Genomic DNA, 26462 nt, shown 5'->3' with positions numbered 1-26462 from the left:
TAATGTGTCCCTAAACACAGTCCATGGAGCCCTGCTGAGAATAGAGCTACATATATAGGGCTACATAGCCGTGAATCAGACTTGTTGGTCGAATGGGTTTCACAGATCCTCAAAACATAACCAGCGATCCACATGATATAACAGAAAAGTGGGTACCATTGGACCAGGCAACTTTCTTCATTTGCTCCAAGAGCTTAGGGTCTACTTCTGACACTTGCCTGCCCATTCTGTGTGCTTTCAATGGTGGATTGGGGTCTGCATGGGCACTCAGCAATAATCTGTTCAGATACATTTCCTGCATGTTTGTCTGGAGTTGAACATAATTGCAGTGTATTTTCAGCAAAGTACTGTATAATGTGATTGAATATGTGATCAAATTGCAATGCAATTCTAGATGGTATAGCCTACTACACACCTAGCCTATATGTTATGGCCTAAATAATGATCAATATATCAATTTATGAACTCAATTTATGCAATTAATCGCAATTAAGAATAATGACAGCCTTAATAAAAAATTATGTTCTGAGATTCTACTATTTTAAAATGTTTTAATAATCTGTAGCTGTACATTTTTTCAGTGAAGTTTAGATTATCTAAATATTCGAGCTGCAGCATTAAACTTTATGAGTTTGTTTTGTGTTCTTGATGACAATGGATTTATTTTTGCTACATGTGGCTCAGTGGGCTAAGCCTGTGTGCCCACTACGGGTGGCAGCCCTTCATGGACAGCTTACTCTACAAGAGCAAGTTGAGGAATGCATAAAAACAATTTCCCCATGGGGATCAACAAAGTACCAATATAATAATATAGTATAATAATATATAGATTTCAGTTTGGATAAATCCCAGTCAGATTTCATTGCTAATTTCAGGGAGGTACAGTATCTATAAGAAGACTGCAGTGACTGTGAAGTAGAAGTCATGTTCAGATAATCCTGTAGCGGGGCTGCCAACTATCACACGCCTGGCGTGACACTCACACTCTCAGACTCTCAAGCTCACACTAGATATCTTACGGCAAATCTACTGTATATCCTCCTGAGACCCAAGGAAAAAAGTGTCCTTCAATTTTAGGTTATTTGTCTTTGGAGGAAATAAGACATCTTACAATTTAGATTTTTTCAAATTTATTTTTAATTTCACAGCATATCCTCTTTAGTGTACAACAGGAATAAATACATTTCCTTACATCAGTGAGAAGATGTCAAAACAAAAATGTTCACTACAATGGACATAAATGTATGGGTGGGGTCTCAGGAGGATATTACTCCATTATAAACCTAAAATTGGCTACATCAAAAGCATTGGGCCTGTTTACAAACCCTACAGACTATTAACAAGATAATTAAACTGTTACATGCATGTAAATGGGAGTGCTGATTAGTCTTGAATTGAGAACCTCAGGCCAGCCAGTAGACCAAGGTTGGCAGCCCTGCTGTAGAAGCTGGGTGACAGAGGTCACAGACCATAAGAAGCACAAACAGCTTGGTACGTCCGGCCCAGTCAGTAGTTTCAGTGACGATACCAGCCTGGAAGGGTCTTTATTCACCAAGTCAAACGGAAGCTCCATCCCAATTCTCTTTGTCTGGATTTTCTGGACCCAAATACACAGCAAAATGTCATCCAGTTGATTTTTCTTGTGGGAGGCATGTGATCCTGCTTTCTCAGTAGTATGTAGCTTTGGATGTAAGTGTGTAATAGCTTATTGCCTTGGAAATTGTTACATTGTTTCATTAATTATTTTCTTTTTAGGTGATATCTCTCAGTGCTGCAGTGACCCAGCGTTATATGCTTTGGCGTAGCCATGTTGGGGTGGGTTGGGGCGGTGGGATATATCGTACAGCTGTTGAATCCAGCTGATATGCTGCTTCTGTCCTCTGGCCTTCAGGGGAAGATGATGACGACGAAGAATGTGGCGAGGAGAAGCTGCCCTCCTGCTTTGACTACGTCGCGCACTTCCTGACCGTATTCTGGAAGGTCCTGTTTGCCTTCGTGCCGCCTACGGACTACTGGAATGGCTGGGCTTGCTTCGTGGTGTCCATCCTCATGATCGGCCTGCTGACAGCCTTCATTGGTGACCTGGCCTCACATTTTGGCTGCACCATCGGCCTGAAGGACTCCGTCACCGCCGTGGTCTTCGTTGCCCTGGGGACGTCCGTTCCTGGTGAGAAGCCCCCCCCCCCCAGCCTGGTGTCCATCATGATGGCTAGATGTTCATATTCTGCCTTCGCTCGCACTTGCGGTCAACACACTGGAACAGGGGTTTTGTCATCCATCAGAATATCCTACCTGGGGGGATTGCACATGGGATAACGGTCAACTAAGTAATAGATCTACATTTGAAATCCTCGCCCACAATTTTATGCTACCCCAATAATGTCCTATGCTGTTATGTAATAGATCCAAATCTGAAACAGGCACCCATAATTTTGTGCTGCCCTATATTCAATTCAGTTCAATTTAATCCAATTTTATTTCTATAACACTTTTTTACAACACCTCTCCTTTAGCCAACACTTTATCGTGGTGGGGCCTGATGGCGAGCACCTGGTGGCCAGGCCTGCACCCATGGGGCCTGGTCAGGCACAGCCTGAACAAGGCACGTGGGTCCCCCCTCCAATGCGCTCACCTCTCATAGGACGGGTCATAGGGGTGGGGCACAGTGAGAGTTGGGCAGTAGCCAAAGGCAGGGACCTTAGTGGTCCTATCCTCGGCTGCAGAAGCTAGCTCTAGGGACATGGAATATAACCTCTCTGACGGGGAAGGAGCCTGAGCTGCTGCACGAAGTTGTGAAGTTCTGACTAGATATAGTCGGGCTCACCTCAATGCACGGCTTGGGCTCTGGAACCAGTCTCCTTGAGGGGGGTTGGACTCTCCTCCACTCTGGAGTTGCTCTCGGGGAAAGGCACCGAGCTGGGGTGGGTATACTTATTGCCCCCTGGCTGGGTGCCTGTACATTGGGGTTTACCGCAGTGGATGAGAGGGTAGCCTCCCTTTGCCTTTGGGTGGGGGGACGGGTCCTGACTGTTGTTTGCGCTTATGCGCCCAGCGGCAGTTCAGAATACCAACCCTTTTTGGAGTCCTTGGAAGGGGTGTTGGAGAGCACTCCTCCTGGGAACTCTCTTGTTCTGCTGGGGGACTTCAATGCTCACATGGGCAATGACAGTGAGACCTGGAGTGGGGTGACTGGGAGGAATGGCCCGCTGATTTGAACCCGAGCAGTGTTTTGGTATTGGACTTCTGTGCTCATCACGGATTGTCCATAATGAACACCATGTTCAAGCATAAGGGTGTCCATATGTGCACTTGGCACCAGGACACCCTAGGCCACAGTTCCATGATCAACTTTGTAGTCGTGTCATCAGACTTGCGGCTGCATGTCTTGGACACTCAGGTGAAGAGAGGGGTGGAGTTGTCAACTGATCACTACCTGGTGGTGGGTTGGCTCTGCTGATGGGGGAGGAAGCCGGCCAGGCCTGGCAGGCTTAAGCATATAGTGAGGGTCTGCTGGGAACACCTGGCGGAATCCCCTGTCAGGAGGAGCTTCTACCGCTGGCAGAACTTCTCCCATGTCCTGGGGGAGGCGGGGGACATTGAGTCCGAATGGGCCATGTTCCGTGCCTCCATTGTGGAGGCGGCTGTCCGGAGCTGTGGCCGTAAGGTGGTCGGTGTCTGTCGCGGCGGCAATCCCCGAACCTACTGGTGGACACCAGTGGTGAGGGATGCCGTCAAGCTGAAGAAGGAGTTCTATCAAGAATTTTTGGCCTGTGGGACTCCAGAGGCAGCTGAAGGGTACTGGTGGGCTAAGCAGAATGGACACAAGGACAAGAACAATTTCCAAAAGACAAGAAGAGTTTTATAGAACATTTGCTTAACTAATGAACATGAAAGTAAGGTTAAAAATATAACTTAGATTACAAAATCTTCAACTCAAATCAGGTGATGCAAAAATGAATACGTCCCACAACAAAAACTACTACATCTAGTATTTTGTATGATCCCCATGATTTTTAAGGACAGCACCAAGTCTTCTATGCATGGAATGAACAAGTTGGCGACATATTGCAACATCTGTTTTTTTCCAGTCTTCAAGAATAATTTCTTTTAGAGCCTGGATGCTGGATGGAGAGTGACACTCTTCAGAATTCCCCATAGACGTCCAATTGGGTTCAGATCAGGAGACATACTTGGCCACTGAATAACTTTCACCCTGTTCTTCTTCAGAAATGCAACAGTGGCCTTAGCTGTGTGTTTTGGATCATTGTCATGTTGGAAAAGTGCACGATGACCAAGGGCATGGAGTGATGGTAGCATCTTCTCTTTCAATATAGAGCAGTACCTCTGTGAATTCATGATACCATCAATGAAATGCAGCTCCCAGACACCAGTAACACCCATGCAGCCCCACATAAGGACCCTGCCGCCACCATGTTTCACTGTAGGCACCATGCAATCATCTTTGTACTCCTCACCTTTGTGTTGCCATACAGTTTTGAAGCCATCAGTTCCAGAAACATTTACCTTGGTCTCGTCACTTCAGAGTATAGAGTCTCAGTAGTCTTTATCTCTTTCAGCATGGGCCCTGGCAAATTCTAGACGGGCTTTTTGTGTGTGGGCTTTAGGAGAGGCTTCCTTCGTGAACGACACCCATGCATGCCATTCCTCTGCGGTGTACATCCTATTGTGTCATGGGAAACAGTCACCCCAGTTTGTCTTTCACCTTCTTTACCAAACTACAGTGAACTTGCATAGTGATTTTCTTCAACCCTTCTCATTAGAAGACACTTCCGTCAAGGTCATACCTGTCAAGTTTTGTATTTGAAAATAAGGGAAATTTTCCTGCACCTGTCGTGAGCCACCCCACCACCCCAACCAAGCTCCAGTATCTCTTACATTTTAAGACAGGTGTACAAGAAATCGAAAATAACCACTTGACATTTACATTTTATTTTCATTACACATTTTCTTTTAATTTCTCATGTTCACTCATGTGGCTCTCTGGCATTCACTAATGACTTATTATACAGATTTGTTGCAGACTTTGTATCCTTGTTGAAGTCGTCACAGAAGGTGAAAGTAATGTTGTTTTTGGCACACAGCATTGCCATTTAAACCTCTGCATTTATGACCTGGTTAATGTTGTAAATGACCTGCAGTCTACTGCAGGTGGCAGTTCCCACAAGGCTACTGACAGTTCAGTTTGGAGAGGCAGACTCTCACGGTCACGCAAGAAATCTTATGGCAAATCTATATTATTTTTTAAATGATATTATAATACGGGAGATTTACGGGAAAATACTAATACGGGAGGACGGCGGGAAAGAGGGGTAAAATACGGTAGTTTCCCAGCCAAAACGGGAGACTTGACAGCTATGGTCAAGGTGGTACTGTAACTTCTGTGGACGGCCTGGACATCTCTGTGAGACGATTGCGGTTCCATCTTTCTTAAATTTTTGTATCATTTTTGCTACAGTATTTTGACTGATAGGTGCAGCTTTGCTGATCTTCTTGTAGTCTCCACCTTTCTTGTGTAAAGAAATTATTGTCTTTCCCAGGTCTTGTGACTTTTCCGTTCCATGTGGTGCCATCGCCGACAGCATGGAATGGGAAGGGGTTTCTTTGTTAATTAATGCCCTTTTATAGTCAAAATGCCTGTTTAATTAATAATTAGGCTCACCTGTGGTTTATATCTTGTTAATTAGAATTTTGTAGTCTAAAATTATGCTTTGCTCCTAAGACTTTCAGTGGGGTGTACTCATTTTTGCAACATGGTCTTGAATGAATTTGTTAGGACATTTACTTTTTTGTGGGAGCGAATTAACAAATTTAGTTTGCAATCAACGGCCCACATATCCTAACATATCCCACATATATCGTATAACTGGCTTTTGCTTTTAAACATCCAAAAACAGGAAGGGTCTTGGCTGGCTTCACAGCACACACTCAGTCAAGGCTCCTCTTCCCGGTCTGACCTGCCCTTACAGAAATCTGAAGTAGTCTCCAGGTTAAATCTTAACTTACTGCAATGGCCACTGGTACAGGGACTCCTCTTAGTTTGTGTCATGTATTCCTGTTGTTTAATTTGGTGAATGGAAAATAATATTTATAGTGCAGGTTAAAAAATTATTCAGGTTATAATGGTCCTTTATTATAGGAGTTTAGAGTAAATATAAATGAGGTGGTGCAGCCGCTCAGTGCTGTTGCATCCCGCTGCGGTGGTTGTAGGTTCAAATCCCATCTCTGTTTGTTGTGTAGCATGTTTTCTCCGTGTCATTATTTAGGTTGGGTTCTTCCTATTTACTGCCATAATCCATAAATACACAGTTAATTCCTAAAAAGCTCATAGCTTGTGTGTTCTGTGGTGGGTGGTACTCCATTTAGGCCCGTCCTGTGCTGCCTGCAATGGGCTCCACGTGACTCTCAGGATAAGTGTCTGGAAGATGATGGAAATTCAGAACTAATATGGTTTCTGTAATGGTCCGTCGGTTTGATAAATTGGTATGGATTTTCGCTCACAGATAAACACATAAGATTGTCTAGATGCATAAAGGATAGTGTCGTTATGGTTTGTGGTTTAGGGATGGTTTGTTCCTTCCTGTTTCTAAAAACATTTTCAGCATTTTAGTTAATGTCATATCTGCACGGGGGGAGGATTCTATAATAAATACTTTAAAATTAATAAAATACAAAATGAATATGGTAATATGAAATGGTGAGTTTGACCTCCGCAGCAGGACACGGTGGTGGCCATAGCGGTAGGGTTTTTATTGGAGGTGGGTGAGTCATGTGTTTTTCTAGGTGAATCTGCAGAACATTCTGGAAAAAGCAGCAATTGTTTTAAGTGCTGTTAGACTCCTCTGTTTTCTCCTTCTGCTGGGCATTAGTTTAGCTATCTCCTGAAAGCTTCAGTCCAGTAAACATCTGGGCCTGAGATTGTCACTGTTACTGGCCAGATTCAGCTCCAGGACACACAAATCCAGGACAGTTGCACTCGTCCTAAGAAAGGCCAGACTTTAAACCAATCACGGTGCTTTTGATCATGAAGGGGATCAAATGCCATCCACCCGTTTCCCAGATGAACTCACACAGTAGATGATCTTCCGTCCAAGGATTCCGAGGATTTGGATACATGAGGATCAACATTGATTGCAAGCCAAGGAGAAGGTGTGGAGATTATTGCATCAGCCCGACAGGCTTGATTGTTCCATGAGAATGTTGCAGGATGTCTTTTTTGGCTCTTATTTTAGAATCACTAATGACTTCAAGTCAGCCCAGGTTTCTTTTCCAGCTTGGAGAACATGTCCTTGGGTTCAAAGACAACATTTCTGGAATATGCTGAGCATGTCAACAATGACCCTTACTGTATGTCCAGATCTTCAAATAATTCTGAGGTGTCCAGTTTCCTGTAACTGCAAAGTATGCAGAGATTTTCTGTGATAGAGTATGAAAGGTCTATGTTTAGCTAATCTTTGAGCTCCACAAAAATGTGTCACGCAAACTTGATGTAATGTACCGTTTCATTTGAGGTGAACTAATTTCAAGGAGGGAGGGATTTTATAGTTTTGTGATGCCAAATTACTCACACTAAACATAAATACCTTTCAGGAAGTACAGTATGACATTGGATTGTCCTCTCACTCTACCAACAATCTAAACAAGAAGAGTTATTCATGACTATGGCAGAAGACCATGGGCAAGACAGTGAGCAGAAGCCATGGTACAGGGGTGGGGGGTGGAGGGTGGAGTGAGATTCTTACTTGGGAGCAGGAATAGAGATGGAAGTAAAACAAAATGCCATTTGGGTGTCATCTCAAGGGAAACAAGGGAAAACAAACACGGATGCCAGGAACAGGCTTTCTGATTGGGCATCAGGGTCCGAGGAGAACGGGAGTTTTAAAAAGAGGCCAGTTCATTGGTTATTAAAATTTTATTGGTAATAAGACCCATGATAATGTGAAACAGCTTTGCAGTTAAATGCCTGTTTTTTGCAGACTAATATTTGTCAATTTGTGCCACGAACAGCTACAGCACTCACTCAGCCCACATGGATGGTTATCACTGTGGCTCCGTACGGGCAATGAGGAGTCCTGGGAAAGGGCAGGAGATTGATCAAGTGGATTAAAACAGCAAGAATCAGGGCCAGACTAGATAGGGCCCCTCAGGGCAAGGATTCCGATTGGATGCCTGAAATCCCCCACAGAAATTGCTCAGTCCATTAATAAAATGTGAACTAGATGTTACATGCCAGTCATGTACCAACTTCCAGACTCTGTTCTGATAATGGTTGGAAAAAAATAAATAATGCAATAAATAATGTGTTTTGTGCAACTGAGGGGAAAACAGTATGTGAATCAGGAGAACCCAGACTCCGGTGATCCTGGGATTGTGCAGCCTTCTCCATCTTTGCTGTCACACTCTGCAGCACTGTAGGTGAATTATTCCACCTTGGGCCTTTAATTGGCTGTTAGGCACACGCTGGGTTTTCCAGTGTGACTCTGAGTTCATGAGGTGGCTGGGGAGGAAGACAAAGTGCATGATTTTGATAATCCGCAGCTGCAACAAGGTGTGTGGGTGCAGATAAAAAGCCTGCTAATGTGCAGGTAACATGCAGTGGTCATCTAAGCCAACACCAAAATGTGTATATGTACGCATGCTTTTGTCAGTCAGTCATTTTAATAGATAAACAGCCAAACAGCACTATAGATCAGATTGGCCAGCTTTGGTCAGCTGGCTGGCATGGGATTTTCAATTTGAGACAAGTCTGCACATGCATGTACATGTACGTAACAGTTTTGTTACCTTGTATACAGTCTGTAGGGTTTGCAAACTATCCCAACACTTTTGATGTACTTAATTTTAGGTTTATAATGGAATAATATAGATTTGCCATAAGATTTCTTGCGTGACCGTGAGAGTCTGAAAGCGTGAGTGTTATGCTGGATGCATGAGGGTTGGCAACCCTGAAACAGCTCTTGAAAATCGATATGTTGAGTACAGGTTTGGACTGACCCAAGATGTACACAGAGCTCAATGATAAATATTAAATTGCATTTTATATTGTTTAACAAATGGGCAGGTTTGGAACTGTTTTCCTCTGCAGCTTTTCCTTATTGTATTATATCTTACTTAATAGAATCTGTGTAATACGCCAAATAATGCAATCTGTGGCTCCATTTAATGTTATTGGTTCGCTTTCATTAGAACTTGAATTTCTACTATGAAGCTGATGCCAAATGGGTGTTTTTATCATCTTTAGACCAGTCACCATAGGAGAAAATTTCAAGCTAATTTTTCATTTGATTTGATTTAGTTAGACATTACAGATATGGTAATTTCAACATAAGCGACAAAGCGTAACACCAAAGTGCTCATATTATGTAACTGATGTTGACTTGGGTGCCCCCCCCCCCACCCATTTCCCCCTCCTCCCTCTCCAGACACTTTCGCCAGTAAGGTGGCCGCCATCCAGGACCAGTATGCTGATGCCTCCATCGGCAATGTCACCGGCAGCAATGCGGTAAATGTGTTCCTGGGCATCGGTGTGGCCTGGTCCATTGCCGCCATCTACCACAACAGCAAGGGCCAATCCTTCCGCGTGGACCCGGGCACGCTGGCCTTCTCTGTCACCCTCTTCACCATCTTCGCCTTCATTTGCGTGGCCGTGCTGCTGTACCGGCGCCGGCCAGAGATTGGCGGTGAGCTGGGGGGGCCGCGGACTCCCAAGGTGCTCACCACCCTCTTGTTCTTCGGCCTGTGGCTCATCTACATCCTCTTCTCCTCCCTGGAGGCTTATTGCCACGTCAAGGGCTTCTGAAGCAGCCCCTCCCTAGGCTTTAAGGGGGCACGAGGGGTGGGTGGTAAAGTGGGTGGTCGAGCTTCACACCAGTACATGCAGAAAAGGAAAAGAAACAGCCTTCCTATCCTTTTATCCTTCTCTTTGCAACTTTAAAATCCACTTCATCTAAGCTGATGAACATTTTCAGCCATAATTTTCACCTTCTTTTGGCAAGATTGGGAATACATGCAATTCCTAATCCTGCAGCTTCACGTCAGATTAAGGAATTTTTTATATATTAGTATTGGAGGGGGACTTTACTTTACTTTACTTTTTGATAGTAAACTATGGTTGATGAGAAACCGTTACTTAACAACAATGGTACTATTAGCGTGTGTTTGTGTTGCTTCAAAATATCGGAAAAGTTTTCAAAAATAACAAAACATGTCATTTGCTTTGAATCGTTAAAAAACAGATGGCAGGCAGCCCCAAACTCAATACACAAGACGCTGTCACTGGAAAATGTGATCAATATCTCTTCTGAAACCGGCAAAATCACTTTTCATTATATTCTTTGCTCAACATCTTACAATGTCTTGCTCAGTATAATTAACATGTTCCCTTTGGCGTTCTAAATCAGAATAAAATCTACATATTAAACAAGAAAAAACACGAAACAGCATAAAATATAATACTGTTTTAAAGCTTATTGTTAATAATTTTTACACTAATTTTGTGCCAATGGACAAAGAAAACTCTGCAAAGATGTCACCCGCATTGTCATGGTCAGTGTTTAGCATTTAAGTACTGTAGAATATAGGAAAACTGTATTTTACCATATTATCAACCTTAGGACTGGCTTTCCAGTAGCATGACAGCTGCCATGTGGCTGTGTTATTTAGCAGAATTGGGAAAGCGCAATTTGCAGTTACCCAGTGGAAACTGGTCTCTCTGTGGTCATCTCATACCCTTTGAAGCCACTTGATCGTCCCGCTTGAAGCCAGGGGGTTATTTGCCGTGCATTCTCTGCCCGCTGGATTTACGCTGCAATGTTCAGCATGAGCTTGTCTAGCTATCCGGCTTGGCCATGCCAGTGTGTGAAGTGCAGTGCCAACAACAGGAAGCTTACTTTTGGCACATCCTTTGAGTGACTCAGTGCTGGGTATTACTATATTCCAGTGTTTCCCAATCCGGTCCTCATGGAACCCCTAACAGTCCACGTTTTTGCTCCTACTGAGAGCTGAGAGGGAGCAACAATGTGGACCGTCTGGGGGTCCCCTAGGACCGGGTTTGGAAACGCTATTGAACTTGTTTCTTGCATCTTGTAACATGAAGGCCAGTCATGCATTGTGTATATATTTATATATGCAATATACAATCTCATGTAGCCTTGCTGTCCACACTTATCGTATGGCGTGACTATTTGTTTATGGCAGAATCTCTGTCTACTACAAATACAACAGCAGGTTACGACAAGGTAACATTTCTGGTTGGTTTCTGGTTTGATTAAAACACTGTCATATCAAAGACAACAGCCTGAAGCTGTAACAAATGTTTGAAACACACTACACAGCAAAGTGATTTGATGGCCGCTGTACATTTACTTGATGGTTAAACTCTTTTTGACTACTGAGAAGTTGTTAGTATAGATTTCTTACTGATTTCTTTTCCATTTTATATTAAAATTCCATTTAGAAATATGTAAAATATATTCTTCACATTTCTTGTCAACCTGGCTTAAGAATACGTATACTGAAGTTTTTTTTTTTTTTATGTCATTGTAACTTTAATTTTACATCTAAACTTCTGCCAAGAGGATAATGGAATAGAGTAAAAATAAGTGGCCTAAATATTTTGCCAAAGGGTATATTTATAGTGGAAAAGGACACCGAACCAGAGCAGCCAATTGTTTTTTTTTTAACCTATTGAAGTTTATTAATAAAAGCAGTGAGTGTTTCACTGTCATTTACTTAAAAATCATTGATTCTTGTGCAACTCTCTCGATCTTTTTACTGGAAAGAGAGTTTATGGTTTCTGTAGCTTAACTAGGCAGGTCAATAAGCATGGCCGCCGTAGTTCATCCAGCTGAGTTTGTTTTGTATCGTGTTTCTTTCCGCTTCGTCTCAGTGTATCTAACGCATACAGTTGCTTCGCTGAGGTCGATAACTGAGCCAGCTTTTCTGGCCCAAACTAAAGGGAAACACTGCACTGGTGACTGATCTGAGAGCAATGAGGGAGGACTCTGCATGCTGCAGTCTTCCCCATGGCTCTGTTAAAGACTGAGGCTCGACCCTTTGAAATCAGGGCGGAGGGGCCTAACGGCAACGTGTGAAATGACAGCCTTACGGCCCACATCCATCACCATGAAGGAATCCCCCCAGCCCCCCGGCTTTGCAGCCCCCTCTCCCTCGTCGACCAGGCTATGCCCATTTTTGGGAATGTTAATGTGGTTTGTGTAAACACTGTGCATGAATGAAAACACGCCTGTATATAGACAGCAGTATCCACTTGTCACTGTCCAATGACACTCAGCTCTGTAGATGTGCCATAGATTATATGAGTGTTTTTATACCCTGAAGCGTTATATCTGAAAGTGCTCTTTTCATGTCGACTTACACATTTAAAGTTTTAAAAAGGCAATATCTGGTGGTCTTGTATTAGAAGGAAACATACCGGAACGGTTAGAGTTCGGCTGGTGTTTAGAATAAAATAATACTTTGCTTGCAGACTTAATTTTATATCAGAGTCAGAGGGAGCCATATATATCGATTGGTACTGACGTCATTTACAAACACAACTTGTATATAGTGTACAGTGCTGTCAGATTGCAATATTAGCCTCCACTATATAAATGTAGATTTCTGCATATTTATTTCAGAACCCTTGTCAATACAAGATAAACAAGTATTGCCCTTTTTCTTCGAAAAGTCCTGCCCGAGATGCTTTCTCCTTTTGCGTGTGTGTTTTATAGTAATACGTCTTTTCACTCTTGCTGACTTGCCACTGTAGGTGCAGGATAGCTGTACGTGTAAGAGTATGACCTGATGTTTAAGTAGAACAGAAGCAGCCAGCCTGCGTGCCCAGCTCCTGGTATGGGGTTGTGATTGTTTGTGACACAATTTTACTGCTGTTGGGGCCGAAACTGATGTTACAATATTAATTAACACATGTTAGGCAGCAATGACCCCAACAGAGTCCTACTGAAGCTATATGACTACTGTAACTGTAACGTAACCTATTTGCAGTTGTTCTTCGTTGATATCAGCCACACCTAAATGATGAATCCCGCACAGTGCTACACTGCAGTGTTGACAAAGATGACCTCTTCCTGGTGTGGGTGAACGTGCATTCTGACGGACGGAACGAGAAGCGGGGACAGGCAAAAATTTATTTATAAATAACACTGCATCCTGCTGCTCAGACCGACTCCTGTTGTTCAGGGTGTTTTGGTTTTTCTACTTTTTGGGGTTGGATGGGAAGGTCTGTTTCCAGACTGAGTGCTCTGTGTTATCCTGCATTGTTCTTTTAAGTTGTTTATTTTGTTTTGTTTTAATTTTTTGTCATTGTGTTGCACACAAACTGTGATTGCTATACATGGTACACTTGACACTGAAATAAAGTTTGGGATACCCTATTGCAAAAAAAAAATACAGAAGTACAAAAAAATGCCTTTGGGAGGTCTCTTTCAATAAGCAGGGAAGCAGGCCAAAGAGAAACAAACTGCGAATCAGGCAAGAGATAATATTGCTCAAATCATTTTACAGGAAATTGGAGAAGCCTATCCTTAGCACCAGGTGAATACAGCTCTCTGTAAATGGACAGTTCTGTTTCATTAGTATACATCCATTTATCCCATAATACTCATTTGGCTTTGACCTTTTATGCTAATGAGCTACAATACATGCTCTTTTGCCTGCAATAGCAGTACAACAGTAAAATTGCTGCCCCCCTGCCAAATATAGTAAGCACCGCACCACCTGTTGGCACAAATGGAGAATTACATAGAAGTAGCTGTTTTCTTATTACTAGCTTGATATGTTGCTGTTTATATGCAATAATAACTAGGTACACGTTAAGCACACGTTCCATACATCGACAGCAGTATTTCATCAGCAATTCAACACTGTTTAATAATTACCATAAAATGTAAATGAAATATGCAGCAATCTGGCAAGCAAGTCTGAAGCCAAACAAATGATAGCCAAGCACATTTCTGAATTGTTAATGAGCTAGGCAATTAAATCCAGCATTAGCATGGTTCAAACGGCTGGAAGCGAGTGGGTAATAATTATGCTGACAGTTCAGAGTGGCTTTGCTATGGGGGTTTGGTTTGCTCAGTGGGTAACACTGAGCTCTCACACCTCCAGGAATGGGCGTTTGAATCCCACTGTGTGTGTGTATTTGCATGTTCTCCTGTGCTTGTGTCTCCAAAAACATGGTGCTAATTTAATCATCTGTGCATCTTCTCACCTCTTATGTTTCCCAAAAAAATAGTTGCTAACACTGTTACAGCTGGAGAGCGAGTCAGGATAGGGCACAAGGCTGGAATACACCCTGGCCAGGACACTGGTTAAATCAGTGACCCTAAACCAGTGTTTCTCAATCTGGTTCTCGGAGACCCCAGGCGGTCCATGTTTTTGCCTTGTCAGACAGTCCCCATCCCTTGATCATTTCTGTGGATGAATATAACCAAAGATAAATTGTACCTTTAAATGCAAAAGAGATTATGTGGAAATGAGTAGAAATGTCCCAAAAATTCCAATTTAAAATGCTGGTCACAGTTATTTTATTCATTCATATCCAGTACCTTTAAGTCTTATCAGTACATTTAAAAAATAAATAAATACTAGACTTTTATTTAATTCTGTGTTGTAATTACAAAATGGTACTCATGTTTCCCAGATGCAGCTAATTCATGATTAATAGCTGACATAAATTAGCAAAACAAATTTTTAATGCCAAGCTATGAATAAACCATAGCTAGAAATATAAATAATCCTTTAATTAGAAGCTCATGTATGCACAATAAGAATTTTGCTGATCGTGTCCCTGCTTGATATGAAAAAAGAGCAATTTTTCTTTAATGCAAAGTTAAAACCTCTATAAGTAAACCCATAAAATTTTAATCCCTGACTGTAATGTTGTGCAGATTATTGCAGTGCTTCGAAACATGTATAATTGATGTGCTTTCCGTTATTGTGTCGCATGTTCCAGGGGAGAATTGACCTGTCTCCTCTAGGAAATTCAATTTGCTGCAATGGTGAAACCTGTCGGGAATTAAATTAATATTTTTTCTGGATTTCAATACGGGAACGACTCCTTTATATATAACTCTGTATATATGTTAATGTGAAATAACTGCTCAACAGTCATGTATATTAATGACGTCCTCCACTTTTTAAAATATTTTATCATTATTTCAGAACATAATACTTGTGGTTAACACTGTTGCCTCACGCCTCTGGGACCAGGGTTCCAGTCTCCATCATGGCTACTTGTGACCGGAGTTTGCATATTTCCCCCTGTGTCATTGTGGGGTTTCTTAAAGGTATTGTGGTTTCACCCCAGCTTCCAAAATCATGCTAAGGTGAACTGGAGTTACCAAATTGCGCGTAGGTGTGCATACTGTATGTGAGTGAATGGTGTGTGAGTGAATGGTGTGTGTGTGCCTTGTGATGTGTTGGTGCCTCATCCTACATTGTTTCCTGTCTTGTGCCCGTAGTCCCCGAGCTCCTGGACCCCCACTACTTTGAATAGGACAAGTGGGTACAGAAAATGGATGGAAAAACAAAAAATTCCATGCACTTATTTCAAATGTGACAGCAAATTATCTTAGTGACTCAGGAGAGTGACAGAAGTAAGAAAGTCAAAGGATTAATAAGGGCCCCTTTGTTTTGTTTTATATGCGGCCTGACACAAACTGCAAGATGTTTTTACGTACCGCACTTTATTTTGTTCATCTTGATTGTTTTGTTTGTGCTCCCTAAACCCACCCGGGGGCGCCGTGTGCTGCTAATGGATGCCGCAAAATTACATGAATGTGTAACATCCTAATTGCTTAATTGCACAGCTGAAAAAAATCAGCAGCCAACTGAAACAGGCCAAAATTGTGGGAAACAGAAAAATGCAACATGTTTTGATTGGAATCTGCCTTGTAATACGGGCCAAGATGGGAAAAAGCGCCACATAGTCTGACAGATAATAATGACACAATGAAAGGTAAGCAGCCCTCCTTTACACTGGCATTTTAAAGAAGAATGTTTTGTCTTAAACAGAGGATACTAAAATTTGGCTGTTTCTTAATGACAAATAAAACTGCAGTGACATTTCCAACATACACATTTTGGCTTTGTTTTATTTAAGACACAGTGTGTCTTGCACATGAGCCTGTCTCTACCACAGCTGAAATTTCTTTAAAAATTATAAAACCATCTAGTCTGAAAGGGGGTAATTTCCTCCTTGTTAGCTGGATTTCTTCTCCTTGTGTTTGTCGGCTTTTTCCTAGCAGCAATCAACATTGCTGTCAGAAGTCAGTCTGCTGTAACGTTTAGATGGAGATAAACACGCCTTTGGTGCTCATCCAACGAAAGTCAATCAAGGACATAAAATAAGCAATGGGGAGCATATTATACGGGTGAAGAGCCATAATCACTCCGTCATGACATTTTAAACAACAAAATGTTTTTGACTGTTTGCATCATTTTTTGCTTTTTCAAGAAAAAAACAATTGAGCAAAGCTGTATAGTGGCAATACAGGTGGCCATCGACTTTACGACTGATCGACTTTACGACCATCCTGAGACTGCAGATCTGGGGCCACAGCTGTGTCGACTGCCAAAAGCAGTGAACTAAGAAAATGGTAATAAAATTATTAAAAACACCAAACAATATGACTTAAAGCTGATATAATTTTATTATACTGTACACTATACACATGATAATTTTTGCATATAAAATAAAATAAAAGGCCGATGACCAAATCTCCGACCAGTCACTTGGAGCCGATCGTGGTCATAACTCGGCGACGACCTGTACAATGCAGACTGCGGTGAAGATGCGCATAAACATGGTAATTTAACAAGGTTATGGCCCAACAAACAAATTTGGTGCTGAGAAGATGGTCTTTGGTGTTAACCTAGCGCTTGCATTTTCTTATGGAAATTGTGCAGCTGGAGGGAAAAATAAATTGTAATAATCATAATAATGACCATCATCATTATTTAATGGTGACCCATGGAAATGCAGTAGTCCTACTAATTTCGCAGTGTGGGTAGTTCAATTTGTGAATCACACCTTGCCTTCAAAGCAGTCCTGGCTGTTACTTACCATCAGCTTGTTAGCACTATGCTAAATGAGGGCTTGGTCCTCACAGGACATTATCCAGCCCGGTTCAGAGTGGTTCTGCTTGGGGAAATGCCAGGGCTTTTTCTAAGAGGTGGCAACTTAACTAACCACCAGAGCCAATCCCTGCCCTCCATCACCAGGGCCACTCACCCCAGGACAGGGTCAGGGGTGGGCTTGGACCCCTGCAGGCAGAGGGACTCTCCATTCAGCCAATACCCCCTGTTCCTGCTGACGTGTCACCCTGTAGGGAGGGGACATCAATGCTGCAGGGAAGGAGGGTCACCAAAAAGTTAATAATGCATAAGTAATGCAGATATAATGTGGGCAAGGCTTTAAACGTGTTTAACCAGCCACTCGACTCGAGCGAACAGTTTGGCAGCAGGTGATGTACGGACAGCCTTTATAAACTCTGAGCTGTGGATTCAGAAAGACTTCCACTTGCTTTTACAAACAGTGCACATGATTTAGTGTTTACCTCCCAGCCGGCTCCCTGAACAAGGCCGAGATCAGGCAGCAACGCAAAGCAATCGCATGCACCCTCTAGGATTTCACTGCCGCCGCTATGTGGTCGTTTATTCTCCCAGTCGGGAGCAGGAGCTGAAGGCCTCACAAACGTCAGCACGTCTGCCTCCTGCCTTGCTCCAAAACTGGCCTGTGCCAATTCACCCCATGCCCGCCAGGGGCTGTTAATCTAGTGACAGTCTGATGTCCGGTAGCTGCGAGGCTCTCTGTGAGGAGTGACTATCCCTGAAAACGTATATAGGCTGCAGAGGATAAAGAGCTTTTAAATCCATGGCTGGCTCACTCTATAGGTGACATAGGCGATCGCCTTTGGGCACTATTTCATTAGGGGGTGCAAAAGAGCGAGTGAAAAAAAATGGATGGATGGATGGATAGCCTTTGATAAAGCTCTGATCCTTTTTGAGGCATATAATGTGTGTTACACGCTGTGTCCATTTGATCTTATTAGCATGTGTCATACAAGGGACCTTTGAATTCCACAGTGTATTAAATGCCTTGACTTGCATAGGTTGCCTGTTCTTGTCCTTGGTGAAAACTTACTGTCATATCTCTGCACAACTTCATTAAAGAAGTTACCGACAGATCTCTACGATATGGTAAGGTGACATCACTCATGCTCCATGAACGCCTTCTTTCAGCAGCTCTTTGCCTGTGCAGTTACGCAACGGGTTGATGGATTTACGTGTCCCGCCATTTCCTGTGCTTGAATTCAGAGAACATTCCAGAAAGTCCCCGAAAACCATCACAAATACCAGCGTCTGGGGGGGGGTCACAACTCCTTTGAGCCAGCAAATCCATAATCCATCTGCCGGCATTTTAACACGGCGAGTCATGGAGGAAGCTGCGATATTTGGCCGTGTTGTGGAGGTAAGACTTCTGATGCACAGATGCATAAATCAGCCTCCCTGTCACTACGTTCATGTTCAAGTGCTGCCACCTATTGGTGTTACTGGTGCCTGTTCATCTGTTCATCACATTTGTTTGCATTCTGGCGACTGCAGGAATGGACAGTGTCTACGTTTACATGTCCTGCATGCATTTACGTCCAAATTCCACAGTAAATAATAAACATTGATGGAGAGACACCTGAAAGTGAACGCAGTCAGACGTTAGCAGGTGTATCGCTTAGTGTAACAGGTGCAGTTGAATGGGCAGCACTGCCAGCCGTATAATGACCCATTGTCATATCTAACTATAATATAATACAGTATGTTTACAGTAATGTTTATGTGATGGGCAGCTACAATAACGAGATACGACCAAATTGACTTGCGGCTGGTGGTCCTGGTCCCAAATGCGAACACAAGTCGATGTAAAGCTGTACATAGTCACCATAAACCATTTATATTCAATTATTTATCAGACTCATTTATTAATCCAAAGCAGTACACAATTGAGAAGGTTGGCTCAGCCAGTCCCTGGGGCATTTGGGGTTAAGAGCCTGGCTCAAGGGAACAATGGGATTTGAACCGACGGCCACCTGATCACAAGTCACATAAGGTACTGATAATGTCACTAAGCACCGCAATAGCATGACATATACAGCGTTGAGGAAAGAAAATTTAGCATGAAATGTTGAATATAGTTTTGGTGCAAAGTCTCCTGGTCATCCTGTTGTTGAGAAGCCACAGGGATGCGAGGAATGTCTCTGTAATGGCTGTGCTGCTCGGTGGGGCTGGGTGCCCCACAGTAATTGAGAGGAGATAAATTAGAGGAAAAAAAAAACATTGGCTTCCTTGTGTGCTGCAGGTTTTATAAACCCTAATATAAGTTAATGAGAGCTTCATGGATACTTTGTTTCTGTGAACCAGATTCTTTCTGCTTGCTAAGATAAAGGTCCACACTATCCTTTGGAGATGCTGGATGGTAGAGATGATATGAGAACCGCTTGCTCTTGTTTCCCACACATACAATGCTGCATCTTTTCCATGACTTGCAGCAACAGTGCCCCCTAGCCATGCACCTACAGCGATGCTGCCTTTGCTCTCAGTGGCAGCTTCCTGCCGCCCCCGAAATGAGGAAGGTGGCGCTGGTCCCATCGCGAGCCAGGCCGCTCGTCTCTCAGCGTGTCGCATGCTACTGCAGCCCGGAGTCCTTCAGGGGCCTTTCATGGTATCTGATGACCTGGAAATGAGCTCTGAAGCTGCCTGTGACCCCAGAGGCTATCATGAATTATTCAGCCTTGAAGGCTCCGTGCTTATCAGAGGCTGCCTGAAGTGTGTGTATGTGTCTGTCTGTGTGTGTGTATGTGTGTCTGTTTGTGGAGCTAAGTGTGTATGCATGCTTTTGGTTGTGTGTGTGTGTCTGTGTATGCATGCTTTTGGCTGTGTGTATGCATGCTTTTGGCTGTGTGTGTATGCATGCTTTTGGCTGTCTGTATGCATGCTTTTGGCTGTGTGTGTATGCATGCTTTTGGCTGTGTGTGTATGCATGCTTTTGGCTGTGTGTGTGTGTGTATGTATGCTTTTGGCTGTGTGTGTGTGTGTATGTATGCTTTTGGCTGTGTGTATGCATGCTTTTGGCTGTGTGTGTGTGTATGTATGCTTTTGGCTGTGTGTATGCATGCTTTTGGCTGTGTGTGTGTGTATGTATGCTTTTGGCTGTGTGTATGCATGCTTTTGGCTGTGTGTGTATGCATGCTTTTGGCTGTGTGTATGCATGCTTTTGGCTGTGTGTGCATGCATGCTTTTGGCTGTGTGTGTGTGTATGTTTTTGGCTGTGTGTGTGTATGCATGCTTTTGGCTGTGTGTGTGTGTATGCATGCTTTTGGCTGTGTGTATGTATGTTTTTGGCTGTGTGTGTATGCATGCTTTTGGCTGTGTGTGTGTGTATGCATGCTTTTGGCTGTGTGTATGCATGCTTTTGGCTGTGTGTGTGTGTATGTATGCTTTTGGCTGTGTGTATGCATGCTTTTGGCTGTGTGTGTGTGTATGTATGCTTTTGGCTGTGTGTATGCATGCTTTTGGCTGTGTGTGTATGCATGCTTTTGGCTGTGTGTATGCATGCTTTTGGCTGTGTGTGCATGCATGCTTTTGGCTGTGTGTGTGTGTATGTTTTTGGCTGTGTGTGTGTATGCATGCTTTTGGCTGTGTGTGTGTGTATGCATGCTTTTGGCTGTGTGTATGTATGTTTTTGGCTGTGTGTGTATGCATGCTTTTGGCTGTGTGTGTGTGTATGCATGCTTTTGGCTGTGTGTATGCATGCTTTTGGCTGTGTGTGTGTGTATGTGTATGCATGCTTTTGGCTGTGTGTATGCATGCTTTTGGCTGTGTGTGTATGCATGCTTTTGGCTGTCTGTATGCATGCTTTTGGCTGTGTGTGTATGCATGCTTTTGGCTGTGTGTGTATGCATGCTTTTGGCTGTGTGTGTGTGTGTATGTATGCTTTTGGCTGTGTGTGTGTGTGTATGTATGCTTTTGGCTGTGTGTATGCATGCTTTTGGCTGTGTGTGTGTGTATGTATGCTTTTGGCTGTGTGTATGCATGCTTTTGGCTGTGTGTGTGTGTATGTATGCTTTTGGCTGTGTGTATGCATGCTTTTGGCTGTGTGTGTATGCATGCTTTTGGCTGTGTGTATGCATGCTTTTGGCTGTGTGTGCATGCATGCTTTTGGCTGTGTGTGTGTGTATGTTTTTGGCTGTGTGTGTGTATGCATGCTTTTGGCTGTGTGTGTGTGTATGCATGCTTTTGGCTGTGTGTATGTATGTTTTTGGCTGTGTGTGTATGCATGCTTTTGGCTGTGTGTGTGTGTATGCATGCTTTTGGCTGTGTGTATGCATGCTTTTGGCTGTGTGTGTGTGTATGTATGCTTTTGGCTGTGTGTATGCATGCTTTTGGCTGTGTGTGTGTGTATGTATGCTTTTGGCTGTGTGTATGCATGCTTTTGGCTGTGTGTGTATGCATGCTTTTGGCTGTGTGTATGCATGCTTTTGGCTGTGTGTGCATGCATGCTTTTGGCTGTGTGTGTGTGCATGCATGCTTTTGGCTGTGTGTGTGTATGTTTTTGGCTGTGTGTGTGTATGCATGCTTTTGGCTGTGTGTGTGTGTATGCATGCTTTTGGCTGTGTGTATGTATGTTTTTGGCTGTGTGTGTATGCATGCTTTTGGCTGTGTGTGTGTGTATGCATGCTTTTGGCTGTGTGTATGTATGTTTTTGGCTGTGTGTGTGTGTATGCATGCTTTTGGCTGTGTTTATGTATGTTTTTGGCTGTGTGTGTGTGTATGCATGCTTTTGGCTGTGTGTATGTATGTTTTTGGCTGTGTGTGTGTGTATGCATGCTTTTGGCTGTGTGTATGCGTGCATTGACCTCTGTGTGGAGGTCAGTATCATCTTTAGTGCTGCTCCACAAGTTTTGCAGCACATCTGTGCTTCTTCATTGACAATGATCACTCACTTTACTTAAAACTGCATTCCGATACCCGGATGTTTACATTTAAAGAGACAGGCCGCCTTTACTTATCCGCCATTACACATATATCAGCCAGGAAGATCAATTTTACATGTGACATGTGTAATACTGCAGAGTCTGGCTAGCAGCCCGCCAAATTTGAATCCATTCCCAGGTCTGTGAGGGGATTCACAAAGACGCGCACAGATTCTCATATACTCATCTAGAGTCGCATACTCACATAGACTCAAACAGACTCACATACACTCGCATAGATTCACATGGACTTGCATCGACTCACTCCTGCTCCCACCATCATGCAGCTCAGTCAAGACAGGAATCTTACTTTGTGTGTGCGTGTGTGTGTGTGTGTGTGTGTGTGTGAGAGAGAGAGAGAGAGAGAGAGACAGCACTGGGCATTCTTGTCAGAGGTGTACGTGGCTCAGTAACATTTTAGATTTTCACAACAGCAAAAAAGTAAAAATGAAACAGCAAGTCAGTTTCAACATTTCTTGTGTCAATTCAAATATGTATTTTTTATCTTTGTATGTGCACAATAACCGCACTTAATCATACTTGTATTCTCATGTACCCATTTGACATCATCTTCCTTTGCTGAAGACCAATTTGAAATACTCAGGAAGAGAAGTACAGAGGATGATAAAAATCCCTGGATGTTGTTCTTGCCCTGCGCAAAATATCAAGGACCCATCGATTGCATCCTCACCACGAGACCAATCCCATGATTCATTGCACCCCAAGTTTGTTCTTGGGAGGCACATTAGCAAGACCGCCCTTGTCAATATCACATGTATGATCGTCACATTCTTGGTATTGAGAAACACCTGTAGTTTGGTTCACTCTGTATGTGCCCCATAATATGTCAGAGAAATGGAGCTGCACTGCAGTAATCCCTCGTTTTACATGGGTCCATTTACGGGGCAGAGAAACACCCAAATGGACAGATCTCTCTCTCTCTCTCTCTCTCTTTCTTGAGGCAGCAGTCCGTAAAGCACTGGTGATATCTCTTTTCTGCAATATCTCAATTTTCCCTTTACTTCAGTGTCACCGGCTACTCGATAACTGATGGCTAATGGCTCCCAGAAATGCTCTGGAATAATCACTCCATCCATTTTCCACAGCCGCTTGCCCGCTGCAGTAGAATAACTGGAATTTAATTGTTTTCATTATCAGGTGATTCTCTGGGCTTATTTAAGGTGAATTTCTGCTACTGGAGGGAAAATGTTTGCTCTCTTGACTGCTTTGGAAGTAACAGGAATCTAACATCTAATGTAATAACCATGGAGGTCCCTGCTTTAGGAGAGAGCGAATTACCCATAGTACCTGTGCACTAACAAGACATGGCTACAGATTTTTAACCTAAATGGTTTTTAAATTACTCTAAATTACAGTCATACTCACTTACACAACTGAATTTCCACAGTGCATTAGTCTTGTATTTACTTTGCAAACGTCTTTATTCATGATGCCAAAGCTTAGTATAGACTTTTCCAGACGGATGTAGTTTTAAAATGTGTTTTATAGTACAGGACTTCTTAAAAGTACAACCACAGTTACACCTGAGAATGAGCGCGTAGCCTTCAGTTTACAAGTTGATACCTTTAACCAGCATGCACCTGCTTAACCACATGTAACTGAGTGCGACTGAATAAGAACATAAGAAATTTACGAATGAGAAGGGACCATTCGGCCCATCAAGCTTGTTTGGGGAGACTTAACTAATAGCTCAGAGTTGTTAAAATCTTATCTAGCTCTGCTTTAAAGGAACCCAGGGTTTTAGCTTCTGCTACACTAGCAGGAAGACTATTCCATACTCTAACTACACGCTGTGTAAAGAAATGCTTCCTCAAATTTGTTTTAAAATGTTCTCCCGCTAATTTCCACTTATGGCCACGAGTTCTAGTATTTAAACTAATATTGAAATGGCCATTTGGATGAACAGTATCCAGACCCGTTAGAATCTTATAGACCTGGATCATGTCCCCCCTTAGTCTCCTTTGCTCAAGGCAAAACAGATTCAGCTCAGCTAACCTCTCCTCATAAGACATTCCTCTAAGACCAGGAATCATTCTCGTAGCCCTACATTGCACCTTTTCTAAGGCAGCAATGTCCTTCTTAAGATATGGTGACCAAACCTGCACACAATATTCTAGGTGGGGTCTTACCAAGGAATTATATAAATATAAACATAGTATATTTAATATACTATATCCTCCTGAGACCCAAGGGAAAAAGTGTCCTTCAATTGTAGGTTATTTGTCTTTGGAGGAAATAAGACATCTTACAATTTAGATTTTTTTTTTTTAAATTATTTTAATTTCACAGCATGTCCTCTTTAGTGCACAACAAGAATAAATACGTTTCCCAACATCAGTGAAAAAATAAATGCAAAAGTACAATGTCCACTACAATGGACATACTGTAAATGAATAGGTCAGGTCTCAGGAGGATATGGCCTTTCACCAAAATGACTTGTGCCCCCCCTGGTGAGCATGTGAGGGTCACACCCAAGCCCCAAGACGTCCATGGCGTGGGTTCTGACGATGCCATTGGCTGCCTGCTGCTCTGATTGAACCAACATCTTAACATACCTCAACAACTTTAAAAGACATTAATAACAAACACAGACAGTCCACATTTTTGCTCCCTCACAGCTTCCTACTGGGTCAGATTTAACTTGTTGGATTTAAGGAACCCCAGTTTAAATAGACTTTATCTTTGTTCACTTTAATTTAGCCCAGACTACCTTAAATCTGACAAGTTATCCAGCTAAGCAAGAAATCTGACTTCCCCCCAGATATAGTTGGGCAACTCGTTCTACCATTGGGGAACTATACATGAAAACAAGTGAAATGCAGTTGCTGACCATGGAGGGCGATATGGAGCATAAGTCAGTGGAGTGTCCTTTTCGGCTTTTTTCACATTACAAGCTTAATTATTCAATTCCAATTTTTCGCTAAGATCTTGATGGTTCACAGTCATAATTACAAGTCACTTGTATCTAACTGTAACTAGAATTCATCTGTCCTCTGAAACAGCACACATGCGCTGATCAGTGGTGGAATGTAACAAAGTATTTGTACTTCGTTACTGTACTTAAGTACATTTTTACGTATCTGTACTTTACTTAAGTAAAAATAATAATGCATACTTTTTATTTTACTCCATTACATTTTGCGGCAACTGCAGTATCTGTACTTTCTACTCCACTACATTTCTACAATTTATGCCGTTAGTCGTTACATTTTGTGAACACAATTTCCTCAAAATCTTGCATGAAAAAATAGTTAGCCTATTGCATTCTGGCATTGTTTGCCATTTCCTACCAATCAGGTGGCTTTATTAGCTCCAATGATGGCAGACCGCGCGTCAATTAGCAGCACGAGCTGGTAGATTGGCTTGATTTCAAGAAGATGAGACATTCAACATGGACCCATTCAACATGGTTTATCTTAATGGTATATTAGTGGGTAATACTGTACCTAGTAGGTAACTTGTCATCCACATAACTCTAAGTTAGGGTAAACACAGTATTGCAGAGTGCACACACAATAAGCACACCAAACTTTCCAATACACATATACTGTATAGTTCCTTGTAATTATTACGAGCAATGACATCGGTAGAGGCGTAAGTCAGTATATCTACTATTCTTTTACAAAATGGCACACCCAAGACGTTGAGACAAACCATTGTGTGAGTACTTTTACTTAAAAAAATACTTTAAACTAAATTGAAAAGTAAGTACTTAGTACTTTCACTTAAGAAAGATTGTTGATGTAGCACTTCTACTTTTACTTGAGTACATATTTTGCAGGATATTTGTACTTTTACTTAAGTACTAAGCTTCAGTACTTCCTCTACCACTGGTGCTGATTGATTTGATTGATCTCAGCTCGAATCGCTTTCGCTGCGCTGCCGGTGCTGGTCGAATGCCTACAGCACTCAGCATATGCGTATAGGCAGAAAATCCACATGAATTCCAATCTGACCGTTCTCATTCATATCACATGTACGCAACTCGGATACGTATCTGCAGGGGAGTAGCTAGACATCCAGGGTCACCTTGCCCCCCCCCCCCCTCACTCAGATTGGCACTTTCACTTGGTCAGTTGATTTTGCTGAGGAGGAGGAGGGACTTTGGGGCCCCTACAAAGTGCTGGGCCCCCTGAATCTGTCATGGTATCCATGTCCCTCCAGTGCCCCTGAACGTATCTGATCTAGGACCACATATGAAAGTGACTCAAATTTGATAAGAAAAGATGGTATTTCTGTTTCCACGCAGTCCTGAAAAAATCTGATCTGTGTCATATTAAGGCAAAAATTCAGATCTGAGTCACTACATCCTGGTAATGTGAACGTAGCCTTTGAAGCTGGGCTGATAATGATGCAGAAGAGAACTTAATTGAG

At 42.7% G+C, this 26462-nt stretch overlaps 1 protein-coding gene across 4 annotated transcripts in view; it reads left to right on the top strand.

Annotated features, from left to right (window-relative positions):
- Positions 1-15083, top strand: part of slc8a1a (solute carrier family 8 member 1a) — a 129197-nt gene extending 114114 nt beyond the window's left edge. For all 4 annotated transcript variants that reach the window (XM_023791618.2, XM_023791614.2, XM_023791615.2 and 1 more), the window contains 2 exons: positions 1892-2167; positions 9441-15083. In XM_023791618.2, coding sequence (XP_023647386.1) covers positions 1892-2167; positions 9441-9817 — 653 coding nt within the window. In that variant the 3' untranslated portion in view covers positions 9818-15083. The remainder of the gene's footprint in view (positions 1-1891; positions 2168-9440) is intronic.
- Positions 15084-26462: the final 11379 nt, after the last annotated feature.

This window comes from Paramormyrops kingsleyae, chromosome 20, assembly GCF_048594095.1.
Source record: "Paramormyrops kingsleyae isolate MSU_618 chromosome 20, PKINGS_0.4, whole genome shotgun sequence".
Classification (NCBI taxonomy): Eukaryota; Metazoa; Chordata; class Actinopteri; order Osteoglossiformes; family Mormyridae; genus Paramormyrops; species Paramormyrops kingsleyae.
This window is presented reverse-complemented; position numbering and strand designations above follow the sequence as displayed.